General features: G+C 43.6%; 1 protein-coding gene across 1 annotated transcript; it reads left to right on the top strand.

Annotated features, from left to right (window-relative positions):
• The first annotated feature begins 322 nt into the window (after window positions 1–322).
• Window positions 323–17,776, top strand: LOC133108526 (A disintegrin and metalloproteinase with thrombospondin motifs 15-like). The gene is made up of 8 exons (XM_061218104.1): window positions 323–1,497; window positions 7,097–7,229; window positions 8,480–8,647; window positions 9,562–9,845; window positions 11,174–11,351; window positions 11,724–11,899; window positions 13,839–14,014; window positions 14,527–17,776. Exons 1-8 carry the CDS (start codon window positions 454–456, stop codon window positions 15,290–15,292), a joined length of 2,925 nt encoding a protein of 974 aa, XP_061074088.1. The 5' UTR covers window positions 323–453; the 3' UTR covers window positions 15,293–17,776.
• The last annotated feature ends 3,717 nt before the right edge of the window (window positions 17,777–21,493 follow it).

Raw genomic sequence — 21,493 nt, 5'->3', positions numbered from 1 at the left:
GATCAAGTATGGATAATTTCCCCGTTAAGCTGTAGATCCTATACTAAAATGGTTTAAATGTCTGGATGCGGTCTGGGCACTCAGTGGATTTGCTGCAGAGGAAGAGCGCAGCCCTAGTAAGTGGGAGGGACCCCTTCTCGTGCAGCATGTTTGAGAATAATAATAATATTCAGAGAGCTACAAGTGGCTGCGGTCTAAAACATAAAACAGGGGGGCATGTCCAATGAGGTCGTCCAGCACCTCCCCTAAACTCTGGTCGCTATTCCTCAATGTTTACACATGACGCAAAAGCATAAAACCCTCAGAAAGAGAGACCGCTTTCAACAGACAGGTTGAAGATGGATATGGATCTTATACTGGGGACGTGTGTAATTAGAGGACGCACCACTGCAGTTCTGTAAGCTACAGTGCCTTAGATTACTTTCGCTTGCACACGCTGCATCAGCACCACGGATGATACCGAACTCTCAGAATCTATGTATATGCTGTATATATATATCTCATCTTTTGATAATTGCACATATTTTAGTAACAAACATGTTTATGTTTATTGGCACACTAGCATTTTTTCTGGACATCGTATTATACGCAAAATTGAGCCTTTCTATGGAAAATGATTTTTGTATCCCCATTCTACTAGAAGATAACATTTCTGCAGAACACAATTTCTTTAGTAACGCGGAGGAAGCAAGTCAGCAGCGGGTTGTTTTTAAAATCAACGCTTTCAACCAGGAATTTTACATCAAACTATTCCCAGATTCCAGTTTTCTTGCGCCTACCTTTTCTGCGCACAGTGGCACACCAACGCCTCATTCCACAACATCTGATCTGAGCCGCTGCTTCTTCTCTGGTGATGTAAATTCTGATCGGAATTCTTACGCTGCTCTGAGTCTGTGTAAAGGCTTGCACGGTGCATTTGGTTATAAGGGGTCGGAGTACTTCATCGCCCCAATAGGTAATGTCTCCACAGAAGAAACCCTCAGGAGCGCGGAGAGAGCGCATGTCATTCGCCGCAGAAGTAATTCTCACCTCGGCGACTCCACTTCCAGGTGCGGCGTGAGTTCCGGTCTGAACCGCAACATGTTAGAATCTTTGGAGAAATACAAAACCATGAATGGACACAGTAAAGGGAACATGACTCAGACTGCGTTAAAGCGCATTGGCAGATCAAAACGCTTTGCATCCATTCCCCGGTACGTGGAGGCCCTCGTCGTTGCAGATGAGTCCATGGCTAAGTTCCATGGCGACGACCTGAAACATTACCTGCTGACTCTCGTGTCGGTTGCTGCCAAACTTTACAAGCACCCCAGCATACTCAACTCCATAAACATCGTGGTGGTGAAGTTTATTGTTATTAATGAAGCTGACAAAGGACCGAAGATATCTGGTAACGCAGCACTGACGTTGCGCAATTTTTGCACGTGGCAGAAAAAGTTAAACAAACACAACGACAAGCACCCCGAATATTGGGATACCGCTATCTTGTTCACCAAGCAGGTAAGGCGGAACAAATTTCATCTGGGGAGACGGATAGGAGTAGTAAAATGTGAAGTTTCTCATATTTATGCGCTCAGATGAAAAGTCACGAGCCACATGATAGTTAAGATGATTAAGTGAGTTTTATTCAGGTTAAATTAAGCATTTAACCTAAATAAGTCCAGGAAACTTTGCTATTTTGAAAATGTACCTCATGCAATCATGGAAATTTTTGTAATTTGGGAATGTAGTTTATGAAATCACACTGGCTATATTGCAGTAGTTGCAACAATGACAGCAGGTGTTCCATAGAATGTTGACCAAGTTAGAGAATTGCCAGAATGCTGCCACTCTTGTGATGCATTTCCAATTTTTCTGTTGAGTCCATCCACCTGTCACTAGGCTGTTGATTAATGTAATATAATTTAATATAGCTATTACATAACGCAAGCTGTATTATGCAAACCTTTGAAGGCACATTCATTTATTTATTTGGCAAGTTGGTTGGTGCAGTTTTAAGTGATAGACTGGAATTTGTATTGTATATGACCCATTGAGGCATCACATGTAACGTCAGATGTTCCTGTTTTCAGAAAGACGGGGTGATTTTGAAACGTCAGACTGGCCCTCCCCTTTCGTGCTGGGCAATCACGTTGACCCTGTAGCGTTTGCATCACCGGCTCACACGGTCCAAATTAACCTGCCTCACGCCATTACAAAGGTCCTGCCAGAACGGCTCCTGCGGGAGCTGCTCTGTGTTCGAATCACTCCCTAAATTCCGCAGACATTACCGCTCCGACAGCCCCGACCCTGCCCTCCCTGCTCCCTGAGGCTCCCTGCAACACCCCCCCGCATGCTGCCTGACTGAGGCATAATTCACAGTCTGCTCCAAATCCGTGACATTCACAGTTTTGCCATGAGCCGAAGCGCGTCGATGCATTCTGCCGGTATTAAAGTGAAAATGTGAAAACAAGATTTTCAAACACCACTGGCCAGGATGTAGGCGATCGCTGTTGGCTTAGCTGCAGAAGATGATTACTATTGTAGTTTGGAGTGATGACATTACATGAGCCAAAATGGATGCAGATTACTGTGACACTTTCCTGCACGTGGGTGGATAACTCTACCCTCAGACACGCTGTGCGGGGTGTGTATCCGGGCTGGGCCCTGTGCCCACACTGTGTTGTGAGTTTATTATGTTTAGCGACAGCAGTGCGCGCCGTTGGTACAGTGTACACTGGCTTCATTAAGGATGGGCCCCCCTGCCGGGGCTCCAGGGCGCCGCAGTGCAGAAGCAGTGCGTGAAACGGACACACCTGCTGCTCACTCAGCAGCTAGAGCCAAACTCAATATTAGCACATCGTGAACTCCAGCTCCGAGCACTCGCTAAGAACCCAGTTACTTATTTAGGAACACAGAATGTCAACCGCACTCCCGACCGCAGCTGCAGGTGATTTCTCAAATGCGGGAGGAACCCTGTACACCTGTGCGCTGGGGCTAACCTGTCTCAGCCTGCGTGATTCATTTAACTTTGTGTTTTTTTTATTATTTGGATCATGAGTAATAGGCTTCAGGTCAGGGCTTCAGCAATCTGTGGGCGCAAAGGGAAGTATCGATTTCTGCTAGATCTTCCCACTTTCCGCTGGGAGCTGTTCGTGCTGCCCTGAGCTCTGAGTCTCTGTCTGTTTTTCATTAACCTGCACTCCTCTGAGGCAGAGCGCTTAACAGAGTGGGATAGGCTAACATGCTACCCAGCTGAAACCTTCAGCATTTCTGCTCTTGTTCGACCCGGGTCAGAGGAAGTGTCTACTGTTATGACAATTCCTGCTGACATGGAGAAAAAAAAAAAAAAACACAGTACTTGTACTGGCAGAGTTAATGTACTGAGTACATGGACTGACTGAGGGTATGGACTCATTCAGTCCATGCAGTATGCAAAAAAAGAGGAATTATTTTAAATAAAATGTGAAATTTTATTTTAAATGATAACTGCCACATTAACCTTTATCCAAAGCACTGTACAATATATGCTTATCATTCACCCATTCACACACACCAATGGCGATTGAGTGCACGGCACCAACCAGCTCATCAGAGAGGATTTTGGGGGTTAGGTGTCTTGCTTCGGGACACTACTACACACTCAGTGTGGGATCGAACCGGCAACCTTCCAACTGCCAGATGACTGCTCTGCTCCTGAGCCAATGTCGCTGTATCCAAAGGGAGCGACCCTTGGAGGTCTCACTCTGGAGATGATGTTCCATTTCCAATGGCAGAGTGACTTGTGAAAAGCCAAATTAACCTTACAAACTTCACCTGCTTAACTAGCCCTCCTGGAAAAAGTCTTGGTCCTATAGCAGTTCATTTGTTGGTCTTGTAGCAGTTAAGTCCTGGTCTTATAGCAGTTTTTTTGTTGGTCCTATAGCGGTTAATTTATTGGTCCTATAGCAGTTCATTTGTTGGTCCTATAGCAGTTGAGTCCTGGTCCTTTAGCAATTCATTTGTTGGTCCTATAGCAGTTGAGTCCTGATCCTATAGCAGTTCATTTGTTGGGTCTGCCCTGCGTCTTTCCTTAATGACCTCACATTCCTTTGTGGCGCATTAGTTGTGCACTATTAACTGAGGTTTTACAAGACCGGGCAATGGGGTGTGCCGGGTCCGGCTGCCATTCTGCATCATACTCTAGGCTGTTGTTAAAAACTGAAATGAGATTGACATACAGAGAGCCACATAAACACAACTGTCTGAACTTTTATGTCAACCACCAAATCAAAGAGAACAATAGAAGACATCCACAGCATGTTCTAATAAAAAAAAAAAACTATTAACGGGGACTACATAGCCAGAAAATCTTTTTGTATTTGCATCAAAATGACATCAACATCCAATTCTTTCTTCAGAATTGGTGCAGCCAAAGTCAAACCACAGCACAGAGATTTTGATCGTTGTTTTTGATCATTATTTCTTTATTTTAGTTGATGGTTTTTGCCAAAACGGTCTACATTACGTTTTTATCAGACACCAAGATTATGTAATTGTAGTTCAAGATATTTAGACTCATGCCATCATTTTGGAAAGGTATTTATGGAGTGGGTTTTCATGGCTAGTCATGTGACCTTTGGCTGGACTGATCTCCTCTGACTTCCCTACTGAAGGGAGCAGCCATCTCTTCCTCACACCCCACATGACGTCACACCCCTAACACCCCACTGTGTTGCAGTGTCAATCAGGCCATCTGGCTTAAATTCCAACTTGGAGTCCAGCTGAAAAATGCAAGAATCCGGTATACATTCCATCTTGGACCATTTTTTGGCTATTTCTCTTTTGTTCACTTGTGAAGCCTCATCCCTGGTTTCAATCAAGATTTTTTTCCTTAACAATGAGCATTGACAGATAAATGGGAACCTCGTTTCTTTTTTTGCTGAACTCACTGAACTGTGTGAAGAAAAAACTGGCATTTTATTGTGAGTTAAAGACAAGTGTTCCCATGGGCAGGGATTTCAAAGGAATATGACATTTACTGAAACAAACAACATGTCCTTGCACATGATAAAGGCAAAACTACCAAGATAAATCATTCGGATTGCCCTGAGGTTCAATGTAACTGTACAATCGAAAAATTAAACTGACGAGAAAAAGAAAATGTCACTAATTCTCTTTGATATTTCATCTTTTTAATTTTAAGAATTCTTAGAGGTGTAATTTGCTCATTAAAAGCATTGTATTCTGCGCCTGGTCCCTTCACTGAAAAGATTATGCTGAGACAGTGAAGCATTAGCAGCCTTTGTGTGACTGGAAGTTATTCAGTTATTCAGACAACAGTCCATTCTGTAAATGTATCAGTAGACCGACATGAGATATAAGCACATGCAATCTACTGGTAAACCGGTCCTTTTTTAGGACCAGTTGAAGACAAAGTTGAACACCTCATGAAGACAAAGGCCTTATCTGTAAATTCCATAATGATGGAATAAGGCAACTTTACTTAAAGAGTACAGTAAACAAACAGTCCCTTAGTCAGACATAACTTTAATGGGTCAGCTTTTTCTCAATTGACTTTACAGTAAAAGTGAAACATTTCATATTTGTAGCATGCACACTTTATTAAAAATAGACTGTTGTATTGCTGTTTACTGTAAAAAATTGACCACCAAAAAACCACCACCACCATGCATACACACACACACACACACACACACACACGCATACATGCACACATCTGGATTTGGTTTTCATGTCCTATGTAAACAATATGTTTAGCACCTAGAGATTTCGGCATGGATACGAAAGGTCTAAAGTCTAAGATGAAAGCATGTGGGGGAAAGGAAATGTTGAGCTTCTAAGTAAAATAAATAGATGAAAGTACTTCAGGGATTTGCAGACTTTTCATTTTGTAAAGCTTTGGAGTATTTGCCAAGGCAAGACTGTATCACTTGCCGTGTCAATTGCATTTATTGTTTAACTGCTGTTATTTGGGATGGGATATCATGGACTTACAATGGGCTAATTTCTGAACGTGTTTTGAAGAAACAGGGCCATCTTGTTGTGGGCATGCCCTACGCAGAGATATTCTCTGTCTGTTTGTGTGTGTAGTGATAAAACCACATGAGGAAGCACACCTTTTCACTGAGGTATGGTGATAAAACCTCACGAGGAAGCACACCTTTTCACTGAGGTGTGGTGATAAAACCTCACGAGGAAGCACACCTTTTCACCGAGGTGTGGTGATAAAACCTCAAGAGGAAGCACACCTTTTCACTGAGGTGTGGTGATAAAACCTCACGAGGAAGCACACCTTTTCACCGAGGTGTGGTGATAAAACCTCACGAGGAAGCACACCTTTTCACTGAGGTGTGGTGATAAAACCTCACGAGGAAGCACACCTTTTCACTGAGGTGTGGTGATAAAACCTCACAAGGAAGCACACCTTTTCACTGAGGTGTGGTGATAAAACCTCACGAGGAAGCACACCTTTTCACTGAGGTGTGGTGATAAAACCTCACGAGGAAGCACACCTTTTCACTGAGGTGTGGTGATAAAACCTCACGAGGAAGCACACCTTTTCACTGAGGTGTGGTGATAAAACCTCACGAGGAAGCACACCTTTTCACTGAGGTGTGGTGATAAAACCTCACGAGGAAGCACACCTTTTCACTGAGGTGTGGTGATAAAACCTCACGAGGAAGCACACCTTTTCACTGAGGTGTGGTGATAAAACCTCAAGAGGAAGCACACCTTTTCACTGAGGTGTGGTGATAAAACCTCACGAGGAAGCACACCTTTTCACTGAGGTGTGGTGATAAAACCTCACAAGGAAGCACACCTTTTCTGTAGTGATAACGTGAGAGGACATCTTTGGGAAGGCATGCATTTGCCTTCCCATTATTCAGAGTGAGGGGTAGCTCCAGTACCCCTCACTCTGAATAATCACTAATTTACCCATGCACCTCATTCTTTCCTTCATTGGAACATTATCAGTTTTTCACATTGGTTATAATTAGAATTATGCCAGTTTACTCATAAGAATCAATAATGCACTAATCTGCTTAAAGATTAAGGACTGGAACACAACCAGCGAAAGCTTCTTGAGCTAAATAACTTAACGGTGCTGTTGTTTTAGGACTTGTGTGGAGCTACGACGTGCGACACCCTGGGCATGGCGGATGTTGGCACCATGTGCGACTCCAAGAGGAGCTGCTCTGTCATTGAGGACGACGGTCTCCCATCATCCTTCACCACAGCCCACGAACTGGGTGAGTCCCCACACCACACTCTGACCCAGTAAACGTAACCCAAAACACCACAAGCACAGGATAATAACACAGTCATTGTAAACGGTTTTTGGTGTTGATGCCAATGGGCTAGCGGGCTATATTGAGAGAACATGCCGTCTGCTATTTTGCAGTACACAGCTTGATCTTTTCGCTCACGATGTATGAAGTATGGTAAGCACTTCCAACTGACTTCATTACCACAGTGGTAACGTGTGGTTATGACAATCCAAAAGGTCAGACGCTGTTAAGATAGCTGGCATGCGCTGCTTGGCTGGTCAGGCTGTGTCCATTGGTGCGAGAATCTTCAGATATGTTCTAGGACTGGACATTAGTTTAAAATTGAGCAAGATTATATTGTAAAATAGTGCATGTTGACTTTAGGCCACTGTTGGGGAAGTGCACTGATGTGCTCTTATCCCTAAATGAACTCCTTGAGTCTTCCACTGCCTGGGACACGTGTGTAAACATGGCTTACTGGGTCACAAACAGCACAGCGCCAGGCAGAAGGGCTGGAGCATGGTTGCTGTTGAGCAGTTTTTGTCACAGTTGGATGCTTTTTATCCTGTCCCATTGAGCCTAATCTTTATAATGATGTATTATTAGGTTAAACTTCAAAGCAATGGATGGTTTTTACAGAGTATCATCTGAGTTTATTGAAAGTCAATAAAGAAATTGTGAATCACTTTAATTTTGACTGAAAGATGACAAAATGTTATTATTTTTCTTAATTGTTATTATTATTATTATTATTATTATTATTATTATTATTATTATAAAAAGTAATGTTTTGATTTTTCTGATAATATCTCAATCTCGAAGAAAAGTGGGCAGTAATCAATGACCAGTCACAAGCTTTCATTTTTTAACCAGCACAGCCACATTCTGTGCGTAATACTCTTTAGGCACATCATCATCGTTAAAGCATTGGCTCCCGCAGTCAGGATGTCACTGAGACAAATGGCTGCTGTCAGGGTGAAATACTAACCTACAGGGCTTCATCTGCTGGGTGCCAAACAGCCAACGCAGACTGCTGACTGGGGCTCTAAGCTGCATTCCAGAAATGCAGAGAGGCCCGCTGCCAATTCAGCAATTTAAAAAAACACAGGGAATTGCCCCACAATGCAGTAGGTTTTGACCAGGCACGTGCATGATAAAGCATATGCGCCCCCCCCCCCTTTTCTTGTTTTTGTAAAAACTGAGAGATTATGGGCTGTGTGCTTTCCCCTCAGGCCATGTCTTCAACATGCCACATGACAATGTGAAGGCCTGTGAGGATGTGTTCGGGAAGCAGAGGGATAATCACATGATGTCTCCCACACTGATCCAGATCGACCGCAACAACCCCTGGTCTTCCTGCAGCGCCGCCATCGTCACCGACTTCCTAGACAGTGGCCACGGTCAGTGAGCCCCATCAACATCCTCCCATTCCCTGTCTTCTTCTTCTTCAGGAAATATTGTTTGTAATAAGCATTAGCTAATACACTAAAGATGACTAATTGCACATAGCTGAGGTAGTAAATTGTTCTGTCAAAGAGCTGCTTTGATTCCACTTTAAGTAAACTGGTGTTTTTGTCAGTTTTGCTTGTTTAATATCCAATTTCAGTATCAACCAGAAGAGGAGCTAAATAAATCTTTACTACCTCTCAGTCATAATTGAAGAAAGTGCTAACAGCCTCCTGAGCTGTGGTTGAGACAAAAGAGAGACAGGTTTTTTAATTTGTGATGCAGGCTGGGAAAAAGACAGAAGGTTTCTAACAGAGGAGGTAATGGTTTTGGAGAAGGTTTCTAACAGAGGAGATGATGGTTTTGGAGAAGGTTTCTAACAGAGGAGATGATGGTTTTGGAGAAGGTTTCTAACAGAGGAGATGATGGTTTTGGAGAAGGTTTCTAACAGAGGAGATGATGGTTTTGGCGAAGGTTTCTAACAGAGGAGATGATGGTTTTGGAGCAGGGTTTTAACAGAGTTGGTTTGGGCTTTTCAACTTGTGGAGTTAGTGAGTAATCATCTGTCAAAGGCTCTTGGCCCTGGTTTTGATTTGCACTTTATTGTATGTCATACGTAAATTACTATAATGTAAGGTAATGTCAACTGATGGTATGCTGGATTAAAAGGTACTGCTTGCGTTTGGCATTCATATGGATATGCTGTTCTGGTTTAATGGTGGTTCTGGTGTTCTCGTTTAATGGTGCTTCTGGTGTTTTGGTTTAAATGTGGTTTTGGTGTTCTGGTTTAGAAGCGGTTCCGGTGTTCTGGTTTAAAGGTGGTTACGGCTGTCTGATCTAAAGTTGGTTGTTGTTTTCTGCTTTAAAGGGGACTGCTTGCTGGACCAGCCTCAGAAGAGCCTGGCCCTCCCTGATGCGCTCCCGGGCAGCACCTACAGCCTGAGCCGGCAGTGCGAGCTGGCCTTTGGAACGGGCTCCAAGCCCTGCCCGTACATGCAGTCCTGCGCCAAGCTGTGGTGCACGGGCAAGGCGCGGGGCCAGCTGGTGTGCCAGACCCGCCACTTCCCCTGGGCCGATGGCACCAGCTGCGGAGACGGCAAGCTGTGCGTCCGAGGAGCCTGCATCGACAAACACAACGCCACAAAGGCCAGGGTGAGCCAGCAGTTCGATAACGGCTCAATATAAACCCCACGCTCCCCTCTGGCACTTTGTGCCTGACATTTGAGTCAGGAATTTTTAAGCAAGCTTCGCATTGCCGTGCACCTCGTGCATTATCACCAGGTGTGCTGCTGCTGAAAGGAACGAGAGTCATGTTGTGCTGCATAAATCCATCTCTCAAACCGTCCAACAGTGAGACTAAATGCCACCGCAGAATTTCACTGTCCTCTATGCCCTCTTTGGTGATATGGAAGCACCTGTAAATTAACACATCAATGGTGAAATGCCATGTTCAAAAGACAGAGAATATATGCATAATACATTTTGTATATACAGTACATTGCCACTTAAATTTAGCAGACGGTCACACATACAGACAAGTGGAGCCATCTGCAGATTCAAACTATGAGGGTCTCCTGTTATAAGTACCCGGGAATTTGGATTGAGGAAAAATGTACTTTTAAACAGCTCATTGGCAAATCAATTAATCCAAAAAATTGGAACTGGACTTTTATTTTCAGAACAAATCTTGTTTTTTTTTTGCAGCCAGGAAGGATCTTGTGCACTTTTATGTCTGTTTTAGATTATGGGGATGTGGTCTATATGCATACCTATTCTACTAGCCTGAAGGTGCTGGATACGGTATATGATGGTGCATTATGATTTATAACTAATGCTCGACCACTTACCCACACTATGCCATGATACAGTGGACCTCTAGATACTAGGAGGCTGCAACATTGGTATGTATTTATATGTAAAGCTGTCATTGGTTTGTGACCCTCTTATTTATGCTCTTATTTGGTAAGACCATTCCAGAGTTACAGTCTCCATTCAAAGTCTTTGTTGATATACACTGTACCAAAAGTGAGAACTGAGATGGGGAAATGGGCCTTTTCTCACAATGCACCTTTGTCCTGGAATGCATTGACCCTTAGACTAGGAGAGATGGTCACTCTTCCTGAGTTTAAGCCTCTGATTGAGCATCATATATGTGACCGCTGTAACCGCTTTTAACTTGGATTTTGAATAATTGTGATTGTGATGTTGTATTGCTGTAATTGTAATTACACATGCCACTTAGTTCACTGCCCTGGCAGGCCACCCTTGCAAAAGAGGTTTTTAAGTGTATGTAAGTTGCTCTAAATACTTAATAATTATAGTACTTATTATTTATGCTGACGGGAGGCAGATGTCTTTGTGTACACATGTGTATGTGTGTGCTGGTGTGTGTTTACTGGTGTGTCATTTCTGCGCTGACCGATGTGTTTATGTGCGCTTGTTTCTTCTTACATGTATGCATTTTGGGTGGTCTCTTACAGGTGGACGGTCGCTGGGGAGAGTGGGGGCTGTTTGGCTCATGCTCCAGAACGTGCGGCGGTGGGGTTCAGCTGACCAAGAGGCAATGTAACAACCCTGTTCCAGCCCACGGGGGGAAATACTGCCAAGGCGTGCGTGTGAAATACCGCTCCTGCAACCTGGAGCCCTGCCTTGACACAGGTACTGGGCACGGCCACGGAGAACACAGCCCTCAACCCTGCCTCTGCCAGAGCCCAACCTGAGGGGCTGCTATCCCCATAGCATTAGCTTAGTCATGGAAGTGTATTATTAGGTTTAACTCCCAATGTGCCTTGTCCCCTGCTATAAGTAATGTCCTTAACCGAGGGCTGGTGTTATGCTCTTCATTATTCTGAATATGGGTCAGTGAACAAAATAACAAATAAATCCTTGGTTAATTTGCTGCACAATGTTAAAGCGTGTTATGAGCGTAACCTAACTCAGTCAAACGAAAATGGATTTTCAGTCCAATTAAATATCATGGCTCTTGACTTTCTCGTCTCCCCCATTCACTGACGAGCATCTCTTCCGCAGGTAAAAGTTTCCGCGAGGAGCAGTGCGCAGCCTACAACGGCTTCAGCCTCAACACTAACCGGCTGGCTCCCACTGTGGTGTGGGTCCCCAAATACTCAGGCGTTTCCCCCAAGGACAAGTGTAAACTCATCTGCCGGGCCAATGGCACAGGCTACTTCTACGTCCTTGCCCCCAAGGTCAGCTCCTGCTTGTGATAAAACAGCTGTTGTGTTACTTATCCTATTTTTTTTTTTGTCAGTCTAAAAATAATTCCATATAGGACTTTAAATGGTAAACGGTTGGCATTTATATTGTGCTTTCATCCAAAGTGCTGTTCAATTAATGCTTCTCATTCACCCATTCATTCATACACACACACACACACCAATGGTAATTGGCTGCCATGCCAGGCACCAACCTGTTTTTGGGGGTTAGGTGTCTTGCTCAGGGACACTTCGACACACCCAGCCAATGTCGCCCCATTATCTTAGCGAGTGTATCAATAAGGCCATTTCAATCAAGCAGAAATGCCTTTCATCAGAAAAGAGTTTTTGTTCTGTAACACATTTGTGTTCCCATTGGCTAGACCAGCAGACATGCCTAAACCCCTCTTTGGTGGAAGTTTCCACAAAACACAAGTTGTTGGGGTTGCTGACAGTTGCGGGTGATCCGTAGGGAGATTAAAAACAGAACAGCCTGCTACTGGGACAGGGACTACACCCCACAATTTCTGACACACAAAGAAGAGCTTAAAAAGGCAAGATGGCATGAGGGCTAATCTCAGAGTCGTACAGTAGGCGGGGTCTTGGATAGAAAGGCGGGTCACATGAGGCCGGACTCGCGTGGACAGCAGATTTCGCTGCCACGGAAACTGGTTCGGTCACAGGATGTCAGCACATCTGTTTAAGTGAACAGTGTAGGAACATCCACCTAAATATATTACAGGACTGGCCTTGTACTCATTCCCACTGCCCCCTTGGGAATCTGCCTGTACTTTCAGTACTAAACAGTATTTTCCAGTACTCGCCTCAAACAAGAGTCCAACATAATTTCATTTAAATAGTTACTGTATAGGCGGCACGGATGGTGCAGTGGGTAGCACTGCCGCCTCACAGCAAGGAGGTCCTGGGTTCGAATCCCCGTCGGCCGGGGCCTCTCTGTGCGGAGTTTGCATGTTCTCCCCGTGTCTGCGTGGGTTTCCTCCGGGTATTCCGGTTTCCTCCCACAGTCCAAAGACATGCACGTTAGGCTGATTGGAGAGTCTAAATTGCCCGTAGGTATGAGTGTGTGAGTGAATGGTGTGTGTGCCCTGAGATAGACTGGTGACCTGTCCAGGGTGTATTCCTGCCTTTCGCCCAATGCATGCTGGGATAGGCTCCAGCCCCCCTGCGACCCTGATCAGGATAAGCGGGTTCAGATAATGGATGGATGGATGGATGGATGGATAGTTACTGTATAGCATTGGCTCATTTATGCATCACTATCTAAAATTGGTGTACAAATACGATGTATCTGTATACACACATACACACAGTACTGTATATGTAGTGACTAATACATGGATATTCAGAGGTCTGTGTTTAAAGGGCTATTGGAACGTAGTACATTTTGTACATTTGTGCTCACCTTCAGGCATGCCTCTGAAATAGACATCACATTCATTAGTTGATTAGTCATGGCTTACTAACAGCTACATCTCTCACAGATGATCACACATCTCACTGACTCATCAGGGGAAACACGAACATGCACACTGGACACACGTGCACGCTCTTTCTCCTCATAAATCTTCTGCCGGGGAAGGCTGAGATGGCATTTTTTAAGAGCAGGAAACATGATTTACAGTCGGTTTAAAAAGAATTTGTTAAATGAAAGGTCACAGTGTACAAGGAGTATCATATTCTTCTATGATTTGCTGATGTCACAGTTCATAAAAACTCAGCAAGGTTTTGAGGGGAAGGAGTTTCAGTGGGAGTGGCATGATGAGGTAAAATGGTTGCACCAGCGCATGTGCAGTAAGCCAAATATGTCAATAATACAATAATACAATTCTCTCTCTCTCTCTCCCTCTCTCTCTCTCTCCCCCCCCCCCCCTCTCTCTCTCTCTCTCTCTCTCTCTCTCTCTCCCTCTCTCAGGTCACAGATGGGACACCTTGTTCCCCTGACGCCCCTGCAGTCTGTGTTCAGGGCAGGTGTATCAAGGCTGGCTGTGATGGAAAACTCAACTCCAATAAGAAGTTTGATAAGTGTGGTGTGTGTGGGGGAGACAACCGCAGCTGCAGGAAGGTCTCAGGCCTGTTCACCAAGCCAATGTGAGTGACCTCTGCTGAACGCCCTTAACTGTTGGTAGTCACAGTCTGTTGGCTTCAGCTCTGCTGATTATAACTGTGAGTTTGTGCTACTGGGGTCATGGGGGATTTCTATTAGACAGGGATCCCCAGGTTACCACAATATTAGGTCCTCCTAACAACCCAAATGGCACAGGCTACCATAGGCTACCACATCAGTAGATGAAAGGAACTCAACAGAAACCCTGAAAGAAAGAAAAATCCTGAATCACTCAGTGAGTTGATGAATGTCTTTAGTTCCAAGATTAAATTAATTCAGTGGGAACTGCAGCTGTCCGTGACCAGAGCTGATTAGAATTGCTTTAGGGCACAGTGGGACTGCAGGATACAATTAAATTATAAATGTTATCTGTCTTGTGTGGTACAAATTAAACCCGTTTGAATAATGGTATTTATATTAGTGATTTATTTGTTTGTTAAACTTTGTTCAAGAGATTTTTTAGCCAGTTAAAGTAAAAACATATCTTTATTCCCAGACATGGCTACAACTTTGTGGTGTTGCTTCCTGTCGGGGCCTCGAACATCGACATCCGGCAGCGGGGCTACAAGGGCCTGGTCAGCGACGACAACTACCTGGCGGTGAAGGACGGGCGGGGCCAGTATCTGCTGAACGGGCAGTACGTGGTGTCAGCGGTGGAGAAGGACATCACGATCCGCGGGGGGCTCCTGCGCTACAGCGGCACCAGCACGGCGGTGGAGACCCTACAGGCCACCAGACCCCTGCAGGAGCCTCTCACCGTGGAGGTGCTGTCCGTGGGCAAGATGACCCCGCCCCGCATCCGCTACTCCTACTACATCCCCAAGGAGAACAAGGAGGAGCGCACCCTGAAGAAGGAGGGCCGCGTCCACGCCCAGAACAGCGTGCTGGTGGAGAACAACCGGGTGGAGCTGAAGAAGCCCCGGGCCAGGGTGACGTACAAGTGGACGGTGGGCGCCTGGGAGGCCTGCTCGGTCAGCTGTGGCAGCGGTCTGCAGAGGAGGCTGGTCCAGTGCCTGGACCCTCAGGGAAAACCGGCCACCACCTGCGACCAAGGGCAGAGGACCAGCGCCATACAGGCGTGTGGGGACCCCTGCCCCGTCTGGAAGATCGGGGAGTGGTCCCCCTGCTCCAAGAGCTGCGGGAAGGGCTTCCGGCGTCGCGTGCTGCGTTGCGTCACGGAAACGGGCCTTCTCCTGCCCCGGGACAACTGCCACCAGAGAAAGCCTCAGGAGCTGGACTTCTGCGTGGCGAGAGCGTGTTAACTCTAACATGGCCGTGATCACTCGATCAAGGCTTTTGTTACTTCTAGTGAGGATTGGTTGGTGCTAACGAGGCGTTGTTAATTCTAATGAGGATTGGTTGATGCTAATGAGGCCCTGTTAACTGTAACAAGGCTTTGTTAATTCCAGTGAGGAATGGTTAATGCTAACGAGGCCTTGGTAACTCTAAAAAGGCTTTGTTAATTCCCATGAGCATTGGTTAACGCTAACGAGGCTTTGTTAATTCTAATGAGGATTAGCTAATGCTAACAAGGCCTCGGTCACTCTCAGGCTCTCTGTTTCACGCTACTTCATTTATATCTGGAAAAAACAGAAACATTAACAATTCAGAACGTTTTGTTCTGGTGCATCCGCCTGCAACAGGGAGACAGGTGGAGAGGAAATCCTTTCTGAGCCTAAGAGCATGAGAAGAGAGAGCTGGAGAGAATGAGACAAAGTGAAGTACAGACTGATTTCAATGATACAGGGTTGGAGCCTACAAAACCCTACCTCCAGTAGGACCTCAAATAACCCATTGGTCAAAACTTGGAATCTAGTCATCTAGAGGGCTGGAAATCTGGGTATGACCTTTCACTTGTCAACAAAATATAGTTGGCTTTTCACCTGAACATCTAGATACCTATACATATCAAGTCGTACATATCTAGGTGAAAACCCAGCTATCTTGACTAGATTCTGTCTTTTGCTCACCGGGTAATGAAAACACCCAAAAGTACAGAAGATGTGCATATGTGTGTTAAAAAGAAATATAAGAGAAAAAAAAGCAGTCACTGGATTTACAGGGGGGCTGGACGTTAAACAAAACACTTTTCTGATTGAAGCTGTCCCATGACTGGAGTTTTCTCCACTGACTCATTTTTGTAGACATTTTCTCCACTAAATCAGTAACCCTGGTTCTCAACTAGAAAATGTAAAAAGCATAATAAGAATTAGGTAGATGCAGCCAAAGTATACAACTCTAATAACTAGGTGAAATTATATTTTGTAAAAATAATAATAATAATCAAGAACAAAAATGAACAGTCCATAATATAAATCCACAGAACAAAATATCGTAATGCCATGTATACCTATCTGTGTACCTATCTGAAAGATGTGCACAGCTGTTTACATATAGTAGTTCCCTGGATTCATACCATATTTCACTGCAAAGCCTTTGTCTATGATATTAATGTGATACCACTGAATCACAATATGACAATTGTACTCCAAATCATTAGACAAGTTTTTCTAAGCATTTCAATTATCATTGGTATACAGTATTCTACTTGGTAGATCAATACCTTGTTATTGCTTCATTATTAAACCACTTGACTTATGAAAATAACTCGGTAATTGAGCTTTATCAATTTCCCAATTTCAATCAGTTACAAATTGGTGCTAAGGAATCACTCAGAACAATTGACCAGTTTTTGTTTGGTGTATATATTTTCACTGTGTGACACTTTGTTTTTTCCTATACAAAATGTGTATTTTTAAAATGATTTTGTTAAAATGTTAAACTGTAAAATGTTAATACTCCTGTTCCTCCCTTCTGTGTCACTCACACAAGCTGTCTAAAAACATATTTTGTGAAACAGAGGTGACACTGTGTCTGAAAATGCCGTTGTACTGCAAGAGACCATTCTCAACATTTCAGCATGACTTAGGTTATCCAGTGCCGGAGAATGAGCTCCCTTTCTTGTTTGTGTATATGAATGACACTCCATTGTTGATACCGAGTTGCTAATTCTATTGAACATTTTTAGTGAGGAAAATGAGTTGTGAAATGTAAAATATGTGTATTGTTTTACCAGTGAATTCTGTGAGGTTCAGGTTTAGTAGATTCAGGCAAAATATAAAGCATTCAAAATATGTGGTATATATATATATAAAAAGACACTTTCATTTTAAGAGATTTGGATAATCAGCATAGTCTGGTGGAATGCAAAGATTTTAAATTATCCAAACTAGGAAAGTCCCCAGCTCCAAATCACTGATTCCACAGTCCTCTCACACAGTGAGACACTAATGACCAATCACGTTTTCCTGAAATGAAATATTGTATTTCTTTCCCTTCTGTATGTGTAATGCCAGGTGATTTGACACAGTGTTACTGGCTGATACAAGCCAGAAACGCATCTGCGAATTATACACTCTGTCTGGTACAGCTGACATCAAAACATAAGTTATTATGCTTAGACATGCTTAGATATGGTTAATCCACTGTATATGTTGAGCTCTTCTACCTTTCAAGGCCTGTTATCCAATACAGCTCATATTTCTGTCTTTTCTGATTTTTTTTCTGATTTTTTTGGTTCGGAGGGACCTCCTGCTCCATCTAAAAGATGGTTCCTGTATTACATTGAATTTGTCTGTTGTATTTTGTGCATTATGCGGGAGAAGACACACATACTTCTTTTTCTGTCCCAGCTGCATAGTATACTATGTATACACCCACCCAGCTGTGCACAAATAACACATGTAAATACCTTTTTTGTTTATACTTTTTTGTTTTTTTTTACTTTGACTTCAAAAGTATTTATTCCAAATAAAGTCATTTAGAATTGATTTTGCCAACCCCTGCCTCCAGTCTTGGCCTTTGTGCTGTACGGGGGTGTGCTGGTCATAAGAGCCCGGCCTGTGGTCTGATGTGAAGGCAGTTTGTTCTTAGTCTCTCACATGCTGTGATCATCAGCACCTCAGATAAGTATCTGCCCATAGGCACTGACTAGTTTGCTCAAAATTATTATTATTAGTTTTTTCCCAGCTGAATGAATGACAAAACGCTGCCAGCCAATCAAAATCCATACACATTTACTGGGCTTCATGTTAAAAATGACATGACATAGCCCCAAGGCTATTTACATACCAATTATCGCTCATCAATCTGGATGCTCACACCGTTATTGTTATAGTTATGGTTATAGTTATAGTTCTCGGTGTGGACAGGTTTGATGTCAAGAATAGTTTGACACTGCATTACTTCCTCCCAGTGGTATACCAGGCTCCCCTAATCAGTGCTAGCTCTCCTGTTGCACTGTGAGGACATTTGGGTTTCACAGCAGTAACTCAAGAGGCACAGCTGTTTCCACCGCTGATTCCAAACGAGAGAAAAAAGTAGACAAAAAATACATGTACTGTGTCACACAGGTGTCTTTTCGAACTGTCTCTTTTATTGGGAGGGGCTGAAAATATTCTTGGAAAGAAACGGCAGATCTTGGAAACGGCCATCAACATCTGGAGACTCCAGATCTGCATGGATACACACAGCCTTTTATGGGAGTCTGGTTTCATTAGCCGAGCTACATATAGTTAACCCATGACTGCAGTACATATAGTTAGGCCCATAGCAGCAGTAACTGTAACAACCTGAGAGGTTACCAAGCAAGTGGTATTAGAATGTTAACTATCTGACACATTCAGTTATATCGGTAATATTCAATATAGAAAATTAAATTAAATATGCTTCATGATTATTGTGTATTGGCTCATTTTGGCTGGAATATGGCAAATTTACTCTCCTCTTTAATGATAACCTCAATCCCTTTCCTAGTTGCTGTTTGTGTGTGTGTGTGTGTGTGTGTGTGTGTGTGTGTGTGTGTATGTGTGTGTGTGTGCATTTGTGTGTGTCTGTGTATGTGCATGCATATGTGTTGGACAGAAAGAGGAAGAGAGGGAGAGGGAGAAAGAGAGAGAGAGATCTTTCTCCAAGGTGCAACACTAAGTCATTTTTCATCCTTGAAATCCAAGACCGAGAAAGACGGATGGAAGTTAAGAAGAGAGCTCTGAGAGTTAAAACGAGAGGTGGAAGGGGCACCTTCTCCACCTGCTCAAATTTAACCTGTGAACTTTTAGAGCAATAAGGCCATTAATAATGCTTTGCTTGCTGCTATATCATTCTAAAGCACTCCTGTGTGAAATCACAGTGAGCTCATGAAGAATCTCTTATGTCATTGCATCAGCTCCAGGCTTTGTTTCAAACAGGAAATCCTGCTGAGAACTCATTTTCCACTGACCAAGAAAACACAATGGGCAGAGAATGCAAGGGATCATGCCAATCAGCTGTAAGGTGGCTGATCAAGTCACCAGACTGAGAAAGAGTTGAGCGATTTGTCTGGCAAGGCAGTCCTACTCTACAACAAGTGCTATGGGATCTTCAATGGCCATAGAGTCATGAATATCAGCACAACATTTAATCTCATTACAAGTGGAAAACAGAGGACTGTGCAGATCCCATAAGGAATCCTGTGATATTCTAGAAACTTCTGCACCCTCCACATTTCTCCTGTCGTTAGAGTGAGATGACTACGTGCAGACAGGAGCCACCAGAGGCTCCTGCCAGCACCTGACAGCATTGAGCAGAGAGAGGATATCCGACGGAGACACAGACCGAGTCACAGAAAGCAGAAAAGCAGACTCCACCGACGTGGCAGCCATGCCTTCCTTGTTTTAAATAACTGACCTATTTACCCATTTCTTCCACAGTTTCCCTCTTCGGCCACAGTCTGGGTTTGGAAAAAGAGAGGGGAATGGACAGAATGGGCCAAAGCCAAATTTAGTCATGCTAAGTCCCGCGGTAATGAACTCGATCAGAAAAACATATCATCAGATAATTCAAAAAAACTACAGGCAGCCTACTGTCAGGTGGCCTGAGTCTAATCGGATGCATTGCACTATTGAACTTGACATACAGTTGACTGACTCACAGGTGAAGTCCCACAGTGACCTACTTAGAGCCCATAACATTGATCTGACTGAGTCCAGGTTCAGAAAGTAAAAGTCTTCCCAGTATTTTGTTCCAATTCTCCTAGATGTGTTATTTAGCAGAATTCTTCGGCTAGAAGGAAAAACTAATTAGTAAAGTGAGTTCATGGGTGTTAGCTGGTGACTTCATGGGAGTAAAAAACACATGGCAGGACTTTCTGACCCCTGGACTTTCCACCTGCGTATAATCTGACACTGTACGGTAGGTCCCACCATCTGCGTGAAATCATGAAGGTGAGCAGCTGGACCACAGGAGTTCCCACGCTTTATTTACTACAACAGTTTTAAAACACAGTAATGGATGTGGGGGGAAATCATGGAAAATATGGAATCCATATTTAATTGAATGTAAAAAAAATGCTTCATGATCGCTAATGCAAATTTTCTATTGGCCTCTGGGAATCATTATTTCAGCTATTAATAGCCTCTCATGAGCGGTCTCATGGCCTCTCTGCTGGTACCAATGGGTCTCTTTCACTCAGACAGATAAAAACCCTTCTGCCCCCAAGGCAAGAAGCTATCACCATGGCAGAGTCCAGAAAAGTACACAGTGTAGACATAAACAAACAAAGCAGTCATAAAGAAGTTTAAATATAAGGCGCGGTAAGGCTAGCCTAAGGCAGACAGGACAAGAAGGAATCTTCTGAAGAAGCCGGTCCTCCTTGGGAAAAGCAGTTCCCTGATCAATCAAGCAGAGAACAAACCACACGGAGGAGTATTGCACATTCTTCAGTAGTGATGTATCTGTGAGAGTAAAGCACTTTCCCATTCCGCTGCATTTGCTCCATGGGAGGCGATATCTCGCCTGAATGGAAAAAGCTTGGTTCAGCAGTGTGACCTTACTCATCGTTCATTTGCCTGGTTGAGCCGCAGACGCCTTGAGTGACACATCGTGAGCGGTCATTTATTCTTTTCACTTCAGCCAATAAAAAGACTTGAGTCAAACATTATCAGTAGCCAAACACGTTCTTGCTCAATATCAGTGTGCACAGTTTTGATTCTGATTTATTTACTGATTTATCTGGATTTTTCTGGAAATTCAGTTAAATCAGCTGCCTGCTGTGAATTTTCCTAAGACTTGCCACAAGAATGTCCGTCAGAGACAACTGGACAGGTCCACATTTGTTACAAATACTTGGGAGTTTGTCTTGCACTTATTTTTAAAGGCTGTGTTTAATTATATCTAATCTATTGTATTATGAGTTCTTCTCTAAGGGATATAAAACTCATTTTAAATTATTCCCTGCTGTTACCTGGACTGCACTCAAAACACTCTCCGGGAATCTCTGCATGAATTACTGCTTTCTCCCAACTGCCATTCAAACTGTTACATTTTATGAAGTCAATGTTGTCCTGTAATAGGAGGGAATTAGTCAATTAAAACACAAAGGTTTACAGCAATGCCTATAGAGAAAGTTGTTTTAATAGCTTATAGAA

Source organism: Conger conger, chromosome 13 (assembly GCF_963514075.1).
Source record: "Conger conger chromosome 13, fConCon1.1, whole genome shotgun sequence".
Taxonomy (NCBI): domain Eukaryota; kingdom Metazoa; phylum Chordata; class Actinopteri; order Anguilliformes; family Congridae; genus Conger; species Conger conger.
Note: the sequence above shows the minus strand (reverse complement) of the source record. Positions and strands in the feature narration are given on the sequence as shown.

What these genes read in the sequence shown, in the direction of transcription:
- LOC133108526 (XM_061218104.1), top strand. Translation starts at nt 454, where the DNA reads ATGATACCGAACTCTCAGAATCTATGTATATGCTGTATATATATATCT. An exon ending in CTTCCTAGACAGTGGCCACG is followed by an intron (nt 8,648 to 9,561) that starts GTCAGTGAGCCC and finishes TCTGCTTTAAAG; the next exon opens with GGGACTGCTTGCTGGACCAG. An exon ending in GGCCTGTTCACCAAGCCAAT is followed by an intron (nt 14,015 to 14,526) that starts GTGAGTGACCTC and finishes CTTTATTCCCAG; the next exon opens with ACATGGCTACAACTTTGTGG.